This window comes from Anthonomus grandis, chromosome 13, assembly GCF_022605725.1.
Source record: "Anthonomus grandis grandis chromosome 13, icAntGran1.3, whole genome shotgun sequence".
Taxonomy (NCBI): domain Eukaryota; kingdom Metazoa; phylum Arthropoda; class Insecta; order Coleoptera; family Curculionidae; genus Anthonomus; species Anthonomus grandis.
Window position 1 is genome coordinate 19,250,241 of NC_065558.1, and position 23,568 is coordinate 19,273,808.

At 32.2% G+C, this 23,568-nt stretch overlaps 1 protein-coding gene across 1 annotated transcript in view; it reads right to left on the minus strand.

Annotated features, from left to right (window-relative positions):
* Positions 1–16,786, minus strand: part of LOC126743955 (fibrillin-2-like) — a 34,707-nt gene extending 17,921 nt beyond the window's left edge. Inside the window, exons 1-7 of the mRNA XM_050451246.1 lie at positions 16,618–16,786; positions 1,764–1,847; positions 1,339–1,527; positions 1,100–1,288; positions 792–962; positions 358–732; positions 36–307 (exon numbers count right to left, since the gene is read on the minus strand). Coding sequence (XP_050307203.1) covers positions 36–307; positions 358–732; positions 792–962; positions 1,100–1,288; positions 1,339–1,527; positions 1,764–1,847; positions 16,618–16,675 — 1,338 coding nt within the window. The 5' untranslated portion in view covers positions 16,676–16,786. The remainder of the gene's footprint in view (positions 1–35; positions 308–357; positions 733–791; positions 963–1,099; positions 1,289–1,338; positions 1,528–1,763; positions 1,848–16,617) is intronic.
* Between the last annotated feature and the right edge of the window lie 6,782 nt (positions 16,787–23,568).

The following is a 23,568-nucleotide window of genomic DNA, read 5'->3' on the forward strand; positions in this document are numbered from 1 at the left end:
ATTCTTCATAGATAGTATTAAAGTGTCTGACTTACCTTTAGCGATTTTTCAGCCTTGCTATTCTCATCATATTCTTCTTCATATTCATCGTAATCTTCTTCGTATTCATCGTTATCATCTTTTCTATCGATCTCAATGTTATTTGATTCTGAACTAGAACCTACCTGTTTTTCAGACTCTTCGTCATTATCATTTTCTTTGTTGACCTCAATATTATTAATTTCTGAACTAGAATCTATCACTTTTTCAGCTGCTTCATCCACGATTTCTTCCTGTATATCTTTTGCCGATTTGATAAAATCTGCTTCTGTAAAAAAAACAAATAGCAACAAATATATCGACAAATGTCATACTTACCCGTAGTTGTTATGAACTGATGCTCTGTAGTCTTTGCCACTTCGTTAGGAATTTCTAACTCATTATTTTTTGAATCTAACTCCTCATCAAATTTTTCGGTCATTTCATGTAGATTTTCACTGTCGTTCTCTTCAGTGTTTCCTATTTGAGAAGATTCTTTGGCTTCGACTTTTACTTCCCCAACATCATCATTATCATCATCATCATCATCATACTGATCTGTTTCTTCCATTACTTTACTACCCCCTTCTTTTTCCAGAATTACTTCATTAAGGCTAGTATCCTCTGATTCTTTTTTAAGATTTTCTTCTTTTCTCTCTCCATCTTTGCCAGCATTATCTTCATCTTTATAATTCTCATCATCGTATTCTTCGCCTTAAAGATAAAAATATTTATATCTGACTATTTAGTAGTATCAATATTACTCTCACTACCTTCATACTCTTCATCATATTCGTCATACTCTTCTTCCTCTTCATCATTAGCTTCTTGATCAGACTGATACCCTTTATCATTATTACTGATACAATAAAATGACCCTATGATGTTAATACAGCCACGTATGCAGCCAGATGTAATTTTGGGATTGGCACATTCATCAATGTCTGCAAAGAGTTAAAAAAGTAATACATTAAATATAGGACAAGAGAAAGCAAGCACATAAAAAAGGTATTTTAGTCTATTAGTATAAAAAAGCCAATAGCTCGTTCACGAAGCAAACAAGTTTGATAACGCCACCGACCTTCACAAGTTTTTCTATCTGCACCAAGTTCCATTCCCTCAGGGCACGTGCAAAAAGATTTTCCATGAACATTGATGCAGCTGTGGGAGCAACCAGAAGTTTTTTCGGTACACTCATTGATGTCCGCACACGTGTGACCATCTAGTGCCAATTTGGTACCTTTTGAATCGCATGTGCATTTATAGGAACCTAAAAAGATTGATATAAAAAAGTATCCTTTTTAGCATAATGAGGCTTACCAAAAGTGTTGTGACAAGTTCCTTGACAAGGTCCGTGCCCATTTCTTAGATGGCATTCGTTAATATCTTCACAGTTTTGGCCATTTTTGCTTAATCGAAACCCAGGTTTACATAAGCACTTGGCACTACCCAATTTTGGTTTGCATATGTGCTCGCAGCCACCATTATCTATTGAGCATATGTCTGAATCTATAAAATAACCAAAAAAGTATTTTTGTTTCTATTTTATGGTACCAATAAATATGCTTAGACATTTGCATTTTCTTCTATGGGAGGTGTTCTTTGCCTGATACGTGGGCTAGTAATTTAGAGTCAGTGTTATTTATGTCTTTATGTTGTATGTATTAATGTTTACATTCACAATAAACCTACGCTGTGCAGGTTTTTTTTTATTAATAGGTAATAAAGCCAATATATCTACTTACCAGCGGTCGTTTTCACTGAGTGCTTTTCATTTCTTAATTTAGATTTTTTTAAATGACGATGATTTTCTTCGCTTAGATGAACACCTGCAAAGAGTTTAAAAATAGTAAAATGTATTTCCAAAGTTAAATTTATGTGTTTTTCGTGTCAAAGAAGTTTTATTACAAAATGAAGATATTAATTTATTATGATCTGTGGAGTTTAAATTATTAATAACAAATGTTGACAGAAGCTAATTGGTGTTTGTATTTTCTAAGTTCAGTTTATTTTAATTTCCAAAAATACATAAATCTACTAGTTGACGGCCAACCGAATAGAATTATTTAAATTTTGAGGTTCTCGAGAAAAAAAGAGGACAGTAACGGATTTCTTTGTCATAACACGAGTATGAAAATTTGGTTTTTGTTACCTCTTTAAGAAATCAGTTATCAGGATTGAAACATACTTTCCTTTTTAGGACAGAACATAGTATTCAGCTTCTAATGTTCATTATGTTTATTCATACATTGGTAACAAAACATTTTGTACTGTACTAAATCCTAGTTTATCAGAGCACGAGGCAGCTTTGCTTTATGAAGAAAGTTTAACATTTTTTTATTTAATACAACAGACGCTCTACAGGCTAACTCTCAATTAACTCATTAGACTATTAAAACTATTAAAACAATTAACTCATTAGCCAAGAGTACCTTTTTTATGTAAAAATAGCTGGTTCTTTTTAATTTTACTATCCAAATAATTAAAAAGTAACCAGAAAAAAGTTATGACATTTTTATCTTTGCTGACCACTAATTTTAATTGAACCTGTATACATTTTAGCATAAAATGCTATAAAATCAGTTAGTAACAATAACAGTAATATACGATAAAAATTTCGAAAAAGAACGACCAGGCGTTTCGAAAATATTAACAAAAAACCATCTTCAATGGGAATTATAAAACACCCTGTAACATGAAAACGATTTACTTTTCAAGATTCCTGTATAGGAAGTTTTTGTCTTGTCTTTAGACAAAGATGCATCTGGTAAAATATTGCAATGTAATTTCGGGATACCCTGCATTATATTTAACTTGCTGTAATATGTATGCACGTCCATGATAAAACGCCGCACCGGTGTTTTGACAGTGTAAAGTGTGACAATGACATTTTGACTAATAAGCGCGGGACAAGAATTTTCCGTTAATGCATTTTTGACAGTCAGTGAGGCATGTATCCCTCAAATTTTAAAGCAGAAATTGCTACTCATTGTACATAAATGGTAAATAAGTGTAACTCGTGTATAATAGAAAGTTTCCTAAACCATGTAGTGTCTTTTCTCCCGACTCCAGCGCATCCTTGAAATATACAGTCCACTTTTCTTACAAAGCTATACCCGAATATGTGACTCAACAAAAAGGTTCGCACAAATAAGTCATGCCGATTATTTCTCTTACACATTTCGTATATTGGAGAGGATCTGAATAGTTCACGCGCGGAAGAGTTAAGTAGAATGCTGGGTTGAAATGAAAAGTCGCTTGTGAAACATTAAATTCCAGTTTTTTGAGCAATTAATTATGAATCAATCTACTACTTTATTTCTTAGGATTTTCCATAAAAATATTTTTGCATGACAGTCTCTTCGTACTTGCAATAAATTTATATTGTTTCTTTAAAAGATCCGAACGCAGAATACCTTGTAGCAGAAAGTCTGTCTAATTTCTAGATATTTTAGAAATGTTCGTTGAACACTTTCAAGATTTTCCTCACATGCTTTAACTGGGGACCAGAGAATATTGCACAATATTCAACCTAGGGCATAATAGATTCTTTTTAAGTTATGAAAATTCTGTGTTGACCGCACTATAAAGCCATAAGTTCTTGAACTTTGGCAGTTATATCCTCGACATATGGGATCAATGAAAGCTTAGGGTCGAATGTCACACCGAGATCACGAATTGTTTCTGGTCTATTAGGTATTCTATTATTTATTGAATATGGTTTATTAGTCTATTTTATTATATTTCTAGGTAAATGTCATGATATTACAGTTGCTGGCGTCCAGATGAAGCATATTCCTCTAACAGCCAACATACATATAGTGATTCCTCTGAAGGTTGTCAGAGTTTTATTCGCACAGTAAACTTTAAAGTCGTCAGCAAAGGCTGAGTAAATTGTAGTGTATAATGGAGACCTTAATTGCCAATTGTTTGAAAAGGAACCAGAAACAGTCCGACATGTAATTTGCAATTGCGAGACCTTGTGCCGCAAAAGGCAACAAGTATTTGGGAGAGACCCAGAAACATTAGGTACCACAGCAGCAAAAGACCTATACCGGTTGGTGCAGGGCAACGAGGTGCTAGGCTGGGTAGTATAGATGCATATCGGGGTGAGCACAACAAGTCTTTAGGCTCAGGTGTAAAAAAAAGGCTGAGTAATCTACGGATAGAGCCATACCGAAATCATTTACATGCATCAAAAAAAGAGGTCCCAAAACTAATCCTTGTGGGATGCCTGACGTTGTTCTATATTCAACAGACGTGGCTCGAAGTACAGACACACATACAGTTTCCAATCTGAAATGTATGACTCAAAAAACTGCAATAAATTTTTTGAAATACTAAAAGTAGAAAGCTTTGTGCTGAAAATAGAGTGCTCAAGTCTGTCGAACGCCTTTGAAAAGTCTATGTAAATGACGTCAGCGGACATTAATGGATTCAGTTAATTCAACAATTGATAGTGTTATGATACATACATTTGTTTCTGTGGATCGCTTCTGAGTAAAATCATGTTTTAATGGTGATATTTCAGGGAGGACTGATACAGTTCAAAATTGCTGTTTCAACAACTTTGGAAAAATTACAAATACTAGAGATAGACCGATAATTTTCTACTGCAGACTTGTAATTTTTTAAAGATTGGACAGATTTGTGTATTTCGCATTGGGGATATGTTTTAAGGGATAAACTTTTATCAAATAAAACTTGACGTGGTTTTGACAGTATATTTACACAATCACGAACAAAGAAAGCAGGTATTTGATTTAGTCCAGTGGTCATTTTTGGCTTTTTTTATTGTATGGTAATTGTCTTCTGTAATTTTTTTAATATCGATAACACATCGATATCGATAACGATCTATCTCAGGTACTTTTGACAGATCCATCTATAGAGGGAGAAGTAGATACATCAGAGGAGATTTACAAATGCATTTAGAATGTCTGCTATAGGAGAGAGATCTTCGCTGTTATATGACCTTAAATTCGATATTCCAGACGTTTCTTTTTTACCTCTTAAGTAAAGCCGTCCTTTGAGTGCTTTAAGGTAAGCCCTTTGAGATCATTTTTTAAGTTATTTTCTACCTGAGAAATATTTTTATAACATTTGTCTATATGTATTCTTAGTTAACTACTTATACATTTTGCACTTAATATTTTGAAGAAACCTGGGATTTTACGTTTTATTATATTTTTTTGATGGTGCCGACTTATTTTTTAGTATAAATATCAAATAGCTCGTATAACTTAGAGGAGATGTTTTCACAGGCAGCATTAATATCAATTTCATTTGAGAGAAAGCTCCAGTTTATTTGTTGCGTTTCAGTATAAAAGGGCTTGAAAATTAGCTTTTTTAAAGTTATAAATGTTTAAAAGTTATAAAGTTATAAAGAAAATTTGAATTTCAATTTTTTTTACAAATACACGGTATTTTAGTTCTATAGAAAGGACTGAGTGGTATTTTACTTCCAGCGATATGAAGAAGAGGTTAAATACGTTTTCGAGATCCTTCACTGAGCAGGGTGGAGGCAGGTAGACAACAAAAAAATATTGCGAAGTCAGATATTATCAATTGTCAGCAGCGGAAAAGAAAAACACAGATTTATTATGTGTGCGTAAACTAATCAAAGACAAAATATTTACCTTCTTGCTGTAAAATTTAAATTGATATATTTTAATTGATTAATTTGACAACTGCCATGGTATTGTACCCTTTTTACTGGCAAAATAATTTGCAAAACGGGACGTACTGACATATCGTCAGTACGATAGCCATCAATGCAGGGTTGCTAGATCTGCTCGAAACGAATGGTAACATGGAAATCTAAAATAGAACACTCAATATTTCAGTTAATTTTTGGATTCTCTTTGACATTTTAATTTTTATGAAAACAGTAAAATCAATCCTGTGCCTAGATTTTACTGTTTTCGAAATATTAAGAGTTGAAATGTGGCTCTTCTTCAACTATGGTAGGAAATAAAAGACTCAACGTAACTGACTGTTTATTTTATAAGTGAAAGAATTATGCAGAAGTCAAATATTAGAAATGCATTTATGAGGTTTTGACGAGCCAAAAGTGGGTAGGTGTGAAGAAAAAACATATTTACACCTAACATTTAAACGTTTTGCTTAAATAGGCTAGAACGATGAAACCGAAAGCAATTTTTCCTTAGAGCAGTGTTGCAGACAGAGCAGTCAAGCAATTTTACCCAGAGTCTGAAGAAGAGTATAGTAAAGGTTTGCAGTCGCCGTTAGCAGGTACCTCTAATGCTATGGTTACAAGGTTACTAGGGTCGACATACCTGCAATAACAGTCCCCTCAACTATCTTAACTCCGATAAAACATGTACCAGCCAAAAAGAAAAATTCAAAATCCAAGCAAGAATTAGACTTGGTAGAGCACGACAATTTAAGTAAATTAAAAAGGGTAAAATTCTCAGAAAATGGTTCTCAATCAAAGTCTTGTACTCATCCTGTTCGAACTCACAACGAAACAGTCCTCCTATCATTTGTGCCCCACACACCAGATATGAATGAGACCGAACTTTTGGACTTGCATATGGCAATTTTAAAGGAAATAAACGAGTTCCAATCTAAACTATTTACTGACTTACAAATCTTTCGATATGTACTTCCGGTAACTTATACGAGAACTAATGCAATTAACTCTACATTTCCATAACTAAGACCATTGTATTGACCAAGCTATTGTAAAAACCTAATACCCTTCCCTTCGATCAACTTCGATCAATAAAATAATTGTTAGGATCAACAATTACATTTTTAAAAAGAGAGAACTTTTATAATTGGATATATCCAGAATCTCCTTTGCTAGCGATTCTCTTTGCATCTTCTTGTTCTTGTTTCGGGTTATTGGCTTCTGCTTTCAATCGGGGCAATTAGTTAGCTCATTCGGGTGATTCGGGAAAAACCGTCGGGTATGTACCCTGTTCCCCGAATCGAATATCTCAAAATAATTATTTAAGACTTTCACTATGGTAAATTTATAACTTTTGCACGTTGTCGCCTTTCCCCACGATGCGTCCGGCATCATTTAGCCTGATTATCGGCATGAATAGGTTTAGCCACCAACAGCAGGGTGTAGGAAAGGGTCTAAGAAAGGAACGAGGGATTGGAAAGGACAAAGTGTTACCACGTGTTGCCTGGGTGGAGGATGACGCGGAAGTGCTCTTTGCATCTTAAATGCAATAAATATAGCAAATACAAGTTAACAACAGCCATATCTGCAATAATCGGCGTGACACTACGACACAGTAGAGAGATGCTATCGGTAAATGTAAAAATACTCGTCAATCTATCGTGTCGGTGTTGTGTCGGCTAGTGTGAAAACAACCAATATCTATGTTAGGAAATATCTGTATACCGGTGGTTTCTAGGTTCGAAGGGCACATTTATACTTCTTACGGACCACAAATAGTACACTACTCCCTTTTTTTATTTAGGGTAATGCAGTCTCTATCCTTCCTAAAACCTACATATTCTTGGAAGATAAGTTTTTGGCGCATGTTAAAATGACGCATTTAGTGAAGTTTCGGTAATAGCAATAAAATGATGCAAGCAAAAGAAACAGTTACGAAAGAGGCACTTTTTGCTCGAAGCCCGCCGATATTCTGATAATAGATGGTAATTAATTATATGTAAAGATTTTTCGGAGAAAACTGAGAAAGAATTATTGCTTTATTTCCTGTGCAAGAAAGCTTCATCTGATAATTGCTATTTTAATAGTATATTACCCTAAGAGTCTCGCAAGCATTTTTATATATTGTCCACGTACCCGGGTCCCAAACAGCGTATTCTGAGGTGACTTGTTTGCGTTACTGAAGTTAGGACAATACAAAGAGACCGCATTTATGTAATTCATGATTTCCACTGGGGCAAGTCACAGAATAATTACATCGTTGTTTTGAGTGGTTGATTCCATTACATCTAAAACATCTCTAAAACATCTACGTACCTTAACCACATCCTAAACCGGACAATTATCATAACCCACAAGAGTATAACAGACTTTAATTACATTGTCATTGCTTGAAAGACCCTGCTATTTTCTTTGTTTTAATAATTTTTAAAATTTTACAGTAAGATTTTTCTTCAAAGACGCTAGAATTTAATGGTTTCATGTAATTAAGAAGATTTTCTTTATCATAATTATTAGAAAATCCTACAACTCTCTCGAGCATGCAAGAGACTTCACCTTATTTAAGGCATGTACAAGTCAATTATACAAGATGTGTGAGACAAAACAGTCCACCCTGAAAATCTTGAAAATATTGCGTTTCTCTGACGTCATTCCCTCACCCCCCAGAGCCCCCATGTCAATTTTTTTGAATGGGAATAGGGATCGAGTGATGGCTTGAATTAAAGGTAATTTAATTCTCTACATGGCCCTATTCGTTTATATTATCAATTCGTTCTCAGGAAATATGAATAAATGTGGATAAAAAAATAAACCATTATTTTAAACGAAAAAATAAAAAGTATCTAACAACTATTTTATTAAATAGTTGAATAGAAGTCCATATTTTGTAGGAGAATGCGTATATAAAGATTACAAATAGGGGAAGTCTTTATCTCCAAGAAAAATGCATGTAGGACACTTAGGTAAATGTATTATGCATTTCGGCTGTGTAAACAGCCATCATCAGATACAGAACATTACAAAAAACATATACGTTCACCAAATAAAACATGTTGAAAATGATGAAGCATTTGATTGGGTTGATCGTAAGATATTAAAGTTAATAAAACTCAACCTCTGAGGCAGTTACTCGCAGCACTCGTTAAACTTTCTCATAAGATCTTTCGGAGTGTCTAAAGATTGTAAATTAGGATTTATTTCTGGTAGGAATTTTATTAACATTAAGTACATCATGTATATGTACTGATGATACTATCATTATATGTCCTCTCAAGAGTTCCAAGGTTCTTCGTGATATTATTGAGGATGGAGCAGTCAGGAGTAGGAGCGATGCATGAGAAGTGGCAATACGTTTGATCTACATGTCGAAAAGTCCACTTTAGGTGATAATGAGTTTAAGATGCATTTTGAACTTTTATCTTTATTCTTAAGATGAAAGCATATTAAAATATGCTCTATTACATTACCGAACATTCTAATTACTACTTCATGCACCCAAGATTTTTCATATGATAATAGTAATTAAAAAAAAAAGAAATAAACAATTCGTGCCGGCGCTGACCTACACATTATTTTTGTAATGCCGTATGTGGGTTCCCCTGATTAATTTCAAAACCAAAACCTACTTGGCCAATCACTTATGGATGTGCGAATACAAAATTATAATATATTATTTTCTAGTATGTGGCAAGTGATTTATTATTATGGATGACATTTAGTATGGCTTATTACAGGGTCAATGAGATCGCAAATTGTTTGAAGATGATTCAATTACTCAAAAGTTTGTAACGTATTTTCGTTGATTACTTATCCAGATCGTCGTCGGTATGTCTGAGTTATGTCATTAACAATAATTAAATAGTTATAAGCTATTATTCAATGAAATGTTATTTAATGTCACGTTGGAAGTGAAATTCACATCAAACAAATGGTTTCACTATTGACAGGTTTCCACTAATAACAATAGATGAAATTTTCTATATTATTGAAAAGTTAAGAATAGGCTAGGTTCATCTTTTTGTGTATTTTTATTTGTTGCTTTAAAATTAAATTTTAGCCTTGGACCCTAAGATCAATTTTTAAGTTGTTATTTTTAATTTTGTCATTAATTTAAACCTTCACCCACCAAAGACGAAATTTTTACTTGTTTTTGGATATTTTTTTAAAATGTATTCATAAAAAAAGGAAAAAACATTATAGTAAATAATAACTTGCAATTTTTACAGACTAAACTAACAGTAAGTTTAAACCGAGTTTAACAACTGAAGAAGATATTTTAAAAACAATAAATTCATTAAAACTCAAAAAGAGATACAGATTACAGATCACAATAAAGGAGGAATATGCTGAAACTATAAAGTGAATTTTAAAACGTATTGACCCAGTATGCAAGATTATCGTAGTTAACGTTATAAATGAGAAAACAGTATACTGTGGATGTAAAAACCACATTTTCCGATGACTATGAGAGTGAGTCCTTCATCGTAGCAAATCGTTATTTTATATCAAACCAACTTGAACAACACTACGTGAGATGCTTAGGAACATACGCACGCAAGTCACAAAACGAATTTAGACAATAGAGTTTACATATAGGTCGAGAAGTTTAAAAATTTCACATTTTATGTAACTTCGTCTGACAATACATTTGTGTATGTAGTGCATCGTACATATCGTGATGTGTGATCATCCTGCAGGCTAAGGAGGTACATTCTGTAAACACTTATGTGTCAAGAACAAGTGATAACTTCTATTCAAAAAACTATCCTATGCTGCCTTTTGAAGATCGAATTTGTTTAGCAAAAATAAGAGAGGGTAGAGAAATTGAAGAATCATTTATAAAAAAATAAGAGCGAGTGCAGCAGTTTCACAAATATGGCCTCAAGTACTTTGCAGACATTACAGAAACAGACAGATGAACAGTCTTTTTAAGAAATAATAATTTCTACGGAAACTCGGCCGTTGAAATCATGCTGCCGATGAAAATCATAATGAGGAAATTGGGAAATAAGAGAACATTATTAACGTTAATATTATAATATTAACGTTAGTGTTGTTATAACTCTTTTATAAATACATATGATTAAAAATAATCCTAGCAAACATATGGGAAAAATGCCATATATATTTAATAATAATTAATATTATTAACGCCTAGTAGACCTAGAGGAAGAAAAATACGTATCCACTAATAGAAGAAATAGCCAGAGAATACTAAGTTGTGGATCATGCAGAACTGAGTCCGGGAGACTCTTAAAACGGAATCGAATAAACTAAAGCATAAAAAGATCTCGGAGTCTTTACAAAAATATGAGCCTTAATCAACCTAATGCTAAAAGCCACGGACCAAGCGACTAGTTGGACCACTGCTAGGACTTATTGCGTATTTTTTGTGTTATATTTGTACTTACAAATAGTTGTTTATTTTTTATTCTTTGCACTTTTTTTTAAGAGTTTCTTGAGTTAGGGTCAAAAATATGACTTAATATACTCAGTCTATTTCAACGTCTCAATATTGTTCAAGCAATAAATTAATATTGGAGAATTGTTATCTAAAAAAATATTTATAATTACCATAATAACAAATGTGTGTAATATTTATTAAAATATTTATTGCAATAAGAACTTATGAATAATTTAATGGATGGCTCATAATAATAGGTGCCTAAATCAATAAACGTTTGTAGGGTAATTAGATGCATCAAAGGCTAACAGATTTCACCACCCTGGTGCCGTCGTATGAGCATGTGTAAGTATACTTCCGGAAATTTGAAACAATGTTGTTTCATGCCGTTAAATCATTTCAAATAATTTTGTATTTTATTCCAGGCCTTTGCAGTAATTTTCTTTTATATTCCAGGTTTTTGGAGTCTCCGTATATTTTAATAACCTTCTGGAGATTTAAAATAATGTTAACTAATAATTTCAATAACTCCTATTTCAAATAAAGTAATTAATTATATATGTAAAAATCTAAATACTAAAATATAAATAATATTCGTTGTTTTTGTAACTGAATTTCTACAATAAAACTTGGTTTTTGTATTTCTCTTAAATTTTAAATGAGTAGGTAAGACAGCAAATTTCCCAAATATTATATGACTTGTATATTTCATATTTTTTATGGTGGAAAAGGTATTATCATTCTAGCACGAAAGTTAAAATGATCCGAAAGTGTTTATATTCAATTTATTTTATAAAATGTAAATTTAGGTCCTATCCATAAGATTTCCGTCCTACCAGTAAATGTTTTTATGTAAAAGCGAGGAGGGACTGCATATTTTAAAATTAATTTATATACCAATCGCTTCAAAACTATCATCTGCTGAACTACTATTTTATCATTTTCTAAACAAAGCAAATAACCAAATGCTCAATATTATTTTAATCTTAATTTCTCCTATAAAAAAAAGTATTTCTACCGATGGCCTAATTTTAGTTTTGTAAATCTATGTTTGCGGTGCTTCCAGTTGTTTTATATTTGTTTGGAGATGACACGTCCATTAATTCGTCGATTTAATTACCACGCCGCTCGGGATTAAGTTAAACACGTATCTGAAACGATCAAACTATTTGTAGATTTTTAAGAATGTTTTTAACTGGTTACTGGCACGTAGAAATACAAACAACAACTTTGTTGCTTTTGGTTTCTTGAATTTGTAAGATATGTTAATCAATTTGTTTTTATGAGGGAGACATAAAAATTGGAGTGCGCTGTTTTTATAATAAAATTAAAAGAGACTAGGTCAGACTTAAAAGCAAGCAAATATAGTGCTTTTATAGCCTGATTTTTTTTAAAGGCTTTAATTATTATACGAGTATGTTCCTGATAATTTGGAATAAGCCTCAAAAATAGGGGTAACAGAAAATGTAAAAGAATTTCGTTTATTGTTCAAAAGAGCTCAATGCGAAAATTTGTCAGCAAAGTATAATAAATAAATGAGAACAAAAATTGTTTGCTGTCAACCTTGGTTGTAAAATCTTTGAAGAATAGAGTCTGTCTAGCTCACAAGGGTTCACTTCATTCCACTGATAATTAAAATATTGAAATTAAACACATCTGAATTTCTTTTCAACATATCCCAATAGATGCTCAATAGAATTTAATTCAGGGGATTGTACAGGCCATGGTAATACCTGAATATTGTTCTGCTCTAAAAAGTTTGTAGTGGTTCTTGCCACATAAGGACGTGCATTGTCGTGCATAATTAAAAAATGTTAACTAAATTTTATAGCGCGTGGATGAACAATGGGTTCCAGAATTTGATCCCGACATTCGTTTGCTGTTAAGGACCATTCAAAGGGAACCAAATTAGTCAACCAAAAACCTATCGAAACTCCAGCCCAAACCATCAAAATGCTTGATAAAAGTTCTTGGTACCCGTCAATTTTTTAAATGGCTTGTTTGAGAGACGCATTAGCAGGTATTCGACACACCCAGCCTTCTCGAATCAGGACGTAAATTAAACGTTGATTCATGAGTAGTAAAAAGAATTCATACCCATTCATGCTCTTGCTAAATTATAACTATCAGCCTGCATGAATGGAATCTGCATGCTCAGGATAGAACTAACATCCAACAGGAATTAGTAAGATTTCTTGTTGCAAGTTATTACATTACACAAGATCAATTTCTAAGAAAGGCTTAGAAAAGCTAATAATGGAAAAGCAAATATTATTATCTTCTTGGACTTTATACGTATATTATTTTGTATATGTATCTTATTTTATAGAATTTCAATTCCAACCATTAGAGCGACAAAAACATTTGATAGCAGAATCATCTTCAAAAGTACATTCTTAATATTAATTTTAAACAGAGTGGACGATTGAGAAGACATCACATGAAACTATAGGTAAAGTGATTTTTAACATAATTGAGATATCATACCCCAATTTTTTTTCTAATGGTATTGCGGGACCTATATGCTTTATTTTTACCTATATGCGATGCACCACCCGGTGCATCGCCAGGCTGGCCCTAGGAAATCCCATATAAATTATGATACCTTCAAATATTGCCTCTTCTATAAATTTTACAGAAAAACTGTATTTGACTTTTTTAAAAGTGTGAATAAGATAAGCTACCATACCAAATTTCATTACTTTTTAAAAAGCGATTTAGAATTTATTTTAAAAAAAGCAAAAACTAAAATATGAAAGCACCAGCCAAATTATCAAAGTGTTATGTCAGAGTGTTGTCATCTAGGTATTTATTTAGTGGTCAGTGTGAATAATTGTTACACTAATCAAGAGAAAATATTTAACTATGATTAAGTAATGGGGAATAGTTTTCGAAGAGTCTCCGAAATATTCTTTGTGAATTTCCCTAATAGGCATTTTTCCAAGTAAAATAACAGTGCAGAATATTGTTAATAATTTTGAGGCTAAGGGTACAGTAATTAGTAAGTACAAATCCTCAGAGTGAAGAAATAATCCATACTTGCATGTCGCATTAAGGTAAAATTAAAATCCTGCACTTATTTATTGAACATAAGTCAGTTTTTTTAAATTCCCGGCATGTTCCGGACACAGCGCTGTCCATCATCAGGGGATAAAAGGTTTAAAATTGGTATTAGTTATACGCCGCAGGGTTTGATTCCGTCTCAAAAAACCCTCTATTTTTTTTATTTTATTATTTTTAATTTTATTTGTTTATTTTAGGAAACATAGTAGTAACTTAGTATAGGTATAGATTAGGTTAGATTGTGTTCAATATGTAAAACAACAGGATATTACAAATAAACGTTGAATTGTTACGTTGTCTTAACCGTAGAGACAACCCCGTTTTACACCAATTTGAAGGGGATTTTCTGGTTGTCTCAATGTTACGCAGTGACTACCCGTTAACTTTCTAAACGCTTTTCCAACATTTTAGAGTTACTGGATATTTGGACGGATGGACATCAGAACGCCCGAAAAATTAATTACTTTTTTAACAATAAACCAATAGATAACTCCAGTAGGCAGCTACTTCAAAAATAAAACCTTTTTAATCCATCTTTTGAACAGTCCTTAATTTAATATTTGTTTTGTATGTACTTTAATATAGTGAATTATACGGGTAAAATAGCCGTTTTGAAGGATTTCCACGCACTTTATATATAAACGGAAGGTAGTTTACTGTGAAAAGATGTTATTTTAGCCCTAAATAACACGCGCGCTCTGAATTTATAGCAGATTTGGAAAAAAAATACATATAGAAAAAAAATACATACATAAGAAACATACATAAATATAACCATTTTTACTGCTATCTTCCGCCACTTCCATTGATTCTATATTATCCATATATTACCTTCAGGTAAGCTAGTTGTAGGCATTTTTGCTTCTATTGCAACTTTTTTTTTGCGTCTGTAGTAAGTTGCAGAATATTTAAAGTCTTTAATCCCTTAATTTTTTAAAGCAAAACGAAAATTATAAATCCCACTAATTCCAAGCAAAAAATGAAATATAAAAATAAAAATCCAGATTAAGTATGTTGAATTGAATATTTTTTCTTCCTCTTATTCCCTCTAACTTTGCTTTTCATCATCTAAAGTTCTTAACGTGTCAAAAAGCTGCCTCTAAAGCGAAAAATTATCACCACAGACGATCAGATAATGTAATACCCATTCGCTAACGATGAGGTAACGTTGTTCTTACTGGGTTTTTGATTCGAAAAATTGTACACTTCTGCACGTCATTGTTTTAAGTGTAGGTTACTACTGCTACCATCTGTAGTAAAAAATACGTTGTAAAAACAGCAGAATTCTACAGCAGTTGAAACACAGATGCAGTACGTCGAAGTTTGGTCGAAAAAAAGACAAGTAATTTTTTTGCTGTTAAATATATTTTACATTTGACTTTAATTTCTTACATAAACTTAAGATTGTTTGTATTTTTTCATCATCAGTTTATAACTTACTCATTTAACTGCTTGTCGCACGTAAGGGAGAGTAGACCGAATTTTCGAAGAAAAAAAAGAACAACTACTTTCGGATATTTTAGCTATTAGGAAATGATTTGGTTTCTGATTATGAATTGTATCAGATGGATCAAACATATACCGATGATATTTCCAATCCAATTTCGTCACATCTCCTTTCCTTTAGGAATTTTTTAAAGAGAAATTAAGTTTTAACCGTTCGTTACATGTTTCTGACAGCCTTACATCTGTCGCAACATGTCGAATGGACATTTAGAATTAAACTTATAGTTTTTTAAGAAACACGATGAGACCAGAACGTCTTAAAGGGCTATTAATTGAAAACCAGAAATTGTTGCTTATTTTTTTAACGAGTATAGAGCATGTTAATTTCATGGAATACAAGCCCGTAACAGCGTCACTACGCTCCTGGAATAATTTCTCTTGGATTGCAAAAAGGAATAATTGAAAAGGATCTTATCAAAGGTTTTGATAAAGAGATTGATGACAATTTTGTATTTGGTGTTGACAATAAAGTTATCGATCTTTACCTAACTTATTGAACGAAATTTGGAAAGAAAAATAATAAAATCGCCAACTTTGTTATCTCACTTTTTATCGACAGACATCATGTCGATGACATTTTATCTGAAAAAACGTCACCTTTTTTTTGTACTGATGTTTGACTGCATCTAAAAGTAAATTGCAGTTTTTGAACAATTTTTGCTTTTGATTATGTCTTACTGAAAAATTAACTTTTTGACCCTTTGAACTTTTAAGGTAACATTTCGATGTTGGACAGGAAAATCCATTATCTACAAGTTTTAGGTAGATATTATAATACATACAGAAAAAATACATGTAGTTTTCGAGTAAACAAAAAAAATTGAAGGGGCTTAATTCAACCCATAAATGATATGAATGAATGACCAAATGTTTCTTTAAAAAAAAAGTGTTTATAGCGTTTTACATAAAACCTTAAGACCCACAGAACAATTATATAATATGCATTAAATAAAATATTATTTTTACTTACATATTAACAATATCCCTAAAACAGCAACCCCACTCTTATTCCTCACCAAAAACCACATGTTAAAAAAAACTACGCTCTCGCGAGTTAAGTCTTTAATGCACCTGGTGCACCGTCAAGACAATATGAAACCGCCTCTTATGTCACTTGCTGCGCGGACCAAAAGAACGTCGAAGATCAAACGGATTCTGTTTTATAATATTGCGGGAGTAGATGCGGCGCTAGATGTTGTGGGCTGACGATTTTAATAAAGAAAACAGATACACGGTCTGCGGAAAGACATATTTGTCCGAAGACGATACATGGTGTGAAATGGAGCCTACGCTCTTTTTTGATGATTGTTATTGAAAAAAATGTACATTCAGAGAGGTAATTACACATATCGAATATACAAGGGGACAAAAATAAATTATTTTCTTCTACGAGATGGTTAGCGTCACTTCGAGATCTGAGATTATAGATCATTAGAAAAATTATTTATCTTTAATTGAAATAAATATGTATAGTTTGCATTTTTTCCGATTTCTATCGAATCCTTTCCTCTTGGGCTATTATCTCACTTAAAGAAATTCTCGGATAGCATCTTCTTCTTTCATATATATGTGAGACTTAAAAATGTTAACTATAATATAATTATAACTATAACTATATATATTATAATATAGTTATAACTTATATAAGGGACAAAGCAGGTAATGTCGGCAGAGAGACATACATTGAAGCGCTCATAAGCCACATTTAGTTTTTTTATTTTAAGAACATTTTTAAACATTTTCGTTAAATCTGCAAATCAGGTTTATATTTGAAAATGTGTTTTTTCTTTGTGTAGGGCCTTTATGGGATGAGTTCTTCCCTTCAAATATAAAACAAAATAAAAAAGTCTTTTTCTAACTTATTTGATGTTTTTTTGAAAAAAATGTCTTTTTTAGGTCAAAATAAACCTGCATTTTATATAATTAATAGGGTACATTCAAAAACATTAGTAGGTAACTCTTAGTACAAAATAAGTCTTTGAAACTCTTTGGTTTAACGGAACCCTACAAAAAAAAACATTTTCATATTATATTTTTTTTTTAATTTTTCTTCTCCATCTACATTTTCCTTATTATCATCTTCTTCAGTTAATAAAATCTCCACCAGACTGCTCTAAAATGGCCAGATAAAAATTTTGATTGATAGGTGGTATGTATGCATGAGTTTTTTTATGTCCTCAACTTTCTTGCCATTTAGTTTTAAAGGCTCATTCTACTTACCGTCTAAGCTGCTAGAAAAAGCTCATTTGGTTGAAGACCTAACTTATTTCCACGTTTCCCAACATTAACTTTTTTTAAAAAGCCATTTACTTCATGTTTGGTAAACATCGTGTTTGGATCATTCGTTTCAAATCGGAAGCAGCGTGCATGTGTAAAGTTAACAGGTTCTTTATCTTCAGTTAAATTCTTTTTACCGTAGGAATTTTTGCGAATTATAAGCAATCTCTCTGGTCCATAACAAACTTCGAATGGATTGTTCCTTTTACTTTTCCTTACAGCTTCATACCACTCCTCCAAAATTCGATGTTCAATACTTTTGAATTTATGTAATAAGTTAAATCCAAAGTGACATAATTAGCTAGTTTTTATTTTGACTTCCACAGTTATCTGTAAAGCGACAAGTTCAGATTCTTCATTTGTTTCTCTGGATGAGAGGTACTTTAATATTATATTTGCAACTTCGTCACTTCCCCTTTTGGCCTAGGTCTCTGTCCACATATACATACTTGCTTGTTCGGTTACACAATCGTGAATATTTAAATTGTAAGTCCAAGCTTTACACAAGTAAAATGCCGGACCAACAGTAAGATTGGGTGTCGGAAGGGTTTGTTGTAAATCAAATAACATAACCATTCTGTTTGTATTGTTTTCATTGACTGATTTTATTTCCTCTTTCATACTATTTGACATCTTATTATCAGATCTTCTTTATTTTTGATGACAGCGGCTTGTATTTTAATTTTTTTAGAATCGCAGATCACGCATGTATGGCTTTGGTAATTTAAAACCTATGTTATATTCATTACAAAATATTCGGCGATACTTATCTTCTTTAACAGGCATAATATTTGACCTTTGCACCAATTAATGTAAAAATCTTTATAACGACTAGATATGATAATATCATGGTCGAAGTAAAGCCTATTTGGATTTTTTATTTGCTATAATGGCTGACATATTTTGGAAATGCGCAAATATGATCATGAATAAAAATAGACTGTACTTGTTCAACAGGTGTTTTATTGAGTCTATTGCAGTATCTTCCTCTTTCATCATCTTTTAGAATACTTATGCGCTTAGAAGACTTTTTCCGACCATGACATGATAAAAATTCGTGTTTGCACAGTTGTATGTCAATTCCATTTAGCTTGATAAGTAAATTTTATTGAGGATTCTTTTTTTTTAGTCTTCTTTCGGTAGGAACGCTTCTTTGAAACAGCTTTTATGGATCCGAATAGGTAAGAGTTTTGGGCCCAAGTATCAAAGTTCCAAAATAAATTAAAAATTTCATTTTCTCTTCCTAGGAGTCGATCTCTACACTTCTTCTTATAGGTACAAGGTGGGCCAATGTTTCGATCCAAAACCAAGCTTCCTCTACTACTTTTATACTTGCATCCAAGGTTTCGTTTTATTTTACGCTTTTCTTTTATTCTCCTTTCAATATTCGTCTTCCGCTACTATAATTATTTATAATTAGCCCAATTCATGGTAAGAGCATATTTATTCATTTTAGTAGTAATAGAATTACTTTGACTTTACTTACTATTTGATAATTTGCTTATTTTAAAATATAATTTTAAGATGCAGCACTACAAGCAGAGACTGAAAGCACAAAGAAAATTGAATACTGTATTTCACAATAGTTGCGAAGAAGAAATTATGTTTCTTTTTTATTTTCTTAAACGTTTATTTTTTGTTTTGTTTTTTAGACGTATACATGTTTTGTTTTATATTTTTAATTTTTTTTTATATTCAATATATTCTCTATTTTTATAAATGAGTTATTTCTTCTCCCCAATACATGACGTAAAATGTCCTTTAAAGTACATACGTACATATGACCTAAAATCCTGCGGAAAATGGATGTTCATAGTACGTAATACGTCTTTCGGGGTACGTACTGTGTACGTACAAAATACGTCTTTAGTACAAATCGATGCTGTTTGGGAAATAAATCGCTGAAAACAATGATTATAATAGAGAGGGAAAAAAATGAACTGTGTAATCTGAAATGGCAATCCCCTGCTTATAATATCTTATCTGAAATCTCTTAAAAAATGGTTTTCAATGGTACCCTATAAAGCTACATTCACAAGATTAACTAATTAAAGTAACGTTGTTCTTTTTTACTATTAATTGAAGATCTGTTCGAAATGATTTTCATTTTTTTCCATAATGGCAATAATACAGTCTATTTTCAACCACCTCACATATATGTCCAAATGTTTCTCTGGAAATAGCTCGGTATTCTTGATTAACTATTTTTTTTTGTTAGTTTTTCCTTTAAGTCAGGTTGCGTCTTAAAAACAACAGATAGAAAGAAAGAGGCGATAGACCCGGCGATCAATGGGAGAATGATTCAACAGTATATATTTGTCTAATAAATTGCCTAACTGGAACCCGTTTAAAATGTTATAAATTTCTCTCTGATTTTTTAATTCAGTCAGGTGAAATGTATCGCCATGTAGATTCCTTCTATAAATAACAGGCCTATAATTGCAGCTTCTAAGTTCTAAAATATCAAACATTACCTTTATGGGGGTATTGCGTATGTTCTTCTCTAAATACTCATGGGTTATCGTCACTCCAGTAACGACAGGTTTGTTTATCTACGTGACCATTCGAATAAAAAGTGTCACTTATCACTAAAGCAAATATCTTTGATGAGCCGAGGTTCTGCAATATAATATATAATTTTATAAAATTCACTTCTTTTGTCAGGATCATCATCGCCAAGTTCTGGAAAGATTTTCATTTTATAGGGATGAGATTAAGGTATTTTGAGGACCTTCTTTGTAGACTAGCAGGATAATCCAGTTTTTGTAGCTGTCTCACGAAACGTTAAAGAAGGATTTATTGCAAACTATCCGAGCGGTCCAATTTACATTGCATTGCCGAGTAACCTTGGTTCGACCCTTTTTTTATTTCTGATAGTACCAGTTTCTTCAAATGTTGCAAGTAGGAATTCAGAAACACCTCTCAAAACCGAATATTTAAAACACCACTTTTTTTAAACTATACACCATCTTTTCTTATTCTCGCGCAGAAACGTTAAAATGGTTAAGAGTTTCAAGATTAATCCTACAATAGTAATAAGAATATTTTTAAACAATGAAAAATACAACAAAAATACTACTACTAGAGTTGTGTCATCCCAGGTAACATGTAGAAAGTGCATGAGTTCAATGGGCGAAGAGTCAAGCGTTGAACAAATGAAAGGCGATTTTTGGAATTCGTTGTTGAACGGAATACTGCCATTACCAGAACTATGATAGTTTGGACATGGAAATGGAATCATATACATACAGGTAGTAGGACTCCTTTGGTATTTTTTTAAGGTCAATTAAATCGTCAAAGTTACATTAGTAAGTTCTGGAGCCAGTGGTGGATAAAGAGTAACATTGCAATATTAATTTCTTTGATATGTCCATATAATAGTTTTTATGTGCGGTCAGGATTAGACGATAAAATTAGAAATATAACAATTTATAAACATACAATTGATGAAAAAATATAAAATACTTGTATAGAAAAAAAAATGTAATGAGCAGAGCCAACTACTGTTGGCTTTCGGCTGCCTTTCGTTTCTAAATTCGACGATCACTGTCCAAATTATCTTTGAATATTTGCTCTCAAAATTTTAAAGAAAATAAAAAATTATAAAGAGGGAAAAAGGATGTCGAGTTAGTTGTTATGTAATAAAAACTAGTTTATCAAATAATGATGTAATGCTGTTCTCTTTTGCATAACAGTAGTTTTAATGTCACATTAAAAAAAGCTCTTGGCTCAAGAAGGTTTTTTTGGAATGGCAAATTGCGCTTAGAAACTTCTGACATTTAAGAAAATGGGATTTTTTTCAAAATTTTGTCTAGGTAAGAAGAAAATTTGTTTTTCATACACAAAATATGTATGACATCATTGTGTTATAATAACACACTTCATACGTCATTTCTCGTTTACAGTCCTGGAATCCTAATATTACTTATTAATCCATCTGGCATGGTATTCTAGTGTATTATTGCTATCGAAGTAAATTTATCGTTTTTCTTTATATTTTATTAAAGCGTTACTGGAGATTTTAATTAAGAGATGATACTGATACGTGTTATAAAAATAAGACAGGTAAGAGTTTTTTAATTTACATATTTATATACTATTCTTGCCAATATCTTTAATTTAAAAAAATATATTAAGATGCGGTTTCGCTCAATTTCCTCTGAAGCTTTTGTTTTTCTTTCGTATTAGGTAGCTAAAATTACACATACAGTTGCATTTAAAATGTTTAAAAAACGCGCATTAGGAATACCTAAATTCCTTAGTGTAGGCTCAAATTCTAATTCAATTAAAATTTCAGCTTTTTTATTCATATTATATTATATATCATATTATATATAATTTTTAATTTATTATGAATATATCTGTTTGAAGCGAATTATCAAAAAGTATACCCACATTCTTCACCTCTGCACAAATAATTGTTTAATTCTCTCAATCTGATATTTAGACTGAGACGGATTAGTTTTAAATTATGATCATCGGAGATTTTTTTAAAATTATTTAAGCCTCTATTAAATTTTTCAATGTTTTCATTTATATTAATGTATAAAGAGAAAGAAGTATATATATTTGAGAATCATCATCATATTGTTGATTTTTGAGTTCCTGATACAATTGCTTATATCTTCAACATATAAGGAAATTAATAGAGGGCTCAAAATTGAACCTTAAAGCACACCTGTAACAACTGTTACAGATTCAGATTGGAAAATTTTGAAAATGTTAATCTAGTTGGTACCATAGAAAATATATTTAAATGAGTTGATTTTCACTGCAAAGAAGGAGGTAATTGCTACAAACCAAACATATTTTTTGGAAATATTCAAATTTAAAAACCCTTAATTTTATCGAATTTTAACTTAATAGAGTCCTTTTTATTAATCCTTAAGATTCATACTAAATTACGAGACAGTTTTACTACTAACCAGAACTGAGAAGAGTTTCAATCCCCTCCTGAAGATGCTAACATCGTTAGCAAAATATGCGTCGAAAGTACAAATAAAGAGTTTTGGTTAGTAGTAAGACTGTCGCGTAATTTGAGCGTCACACCAAAGGTTCCAACCATAGGACTAGTAAGATTCATAAAAAATATTGTCACACCGTCCAGTCGACTTGGTTGGGCGGACCTCCAACTCCTCTCAGATAAAGCAGTTCCTGCGCAGCTGCGTTGATTAAAGGGCCAGTAAGCCTTTCTGGCTCCTTGATTATGCGTGGCGTACGGGGATGGGGGACATATAGCTGGAGGGAAACGACTTAGTTTGTTTGACAAATGTATTGTGTCACCTTAGGCTGTACAATGGGCCTTACACAGAAGGCCAAGGGTAGTACAAGGTGTAACTTTGACCATCGGTTTTCAGCTGAGGGGGCGTTAACAAAAATAAAAATACCTAAATTAAGAAATGGTTTTAAATCCAACCCTTTGGATAACTATGCCCCGGGATTCCCCGGAACCTAGCTATCCGAGCCAACTCTTCACTCAGGTAAGGAGACCGAATGGATAACTGCAGGTAATTTGTCGGTTTCCTCCAAAGGGTAGAGTTACCCCCTTACAAGGGTATTCCACCCTTAGGCGGAGACCAGCAGTTTATGGTCCAATCGGTTCATACCTTAGGGTAGAGGATCAGCACGAAGTGCTTATCGAATA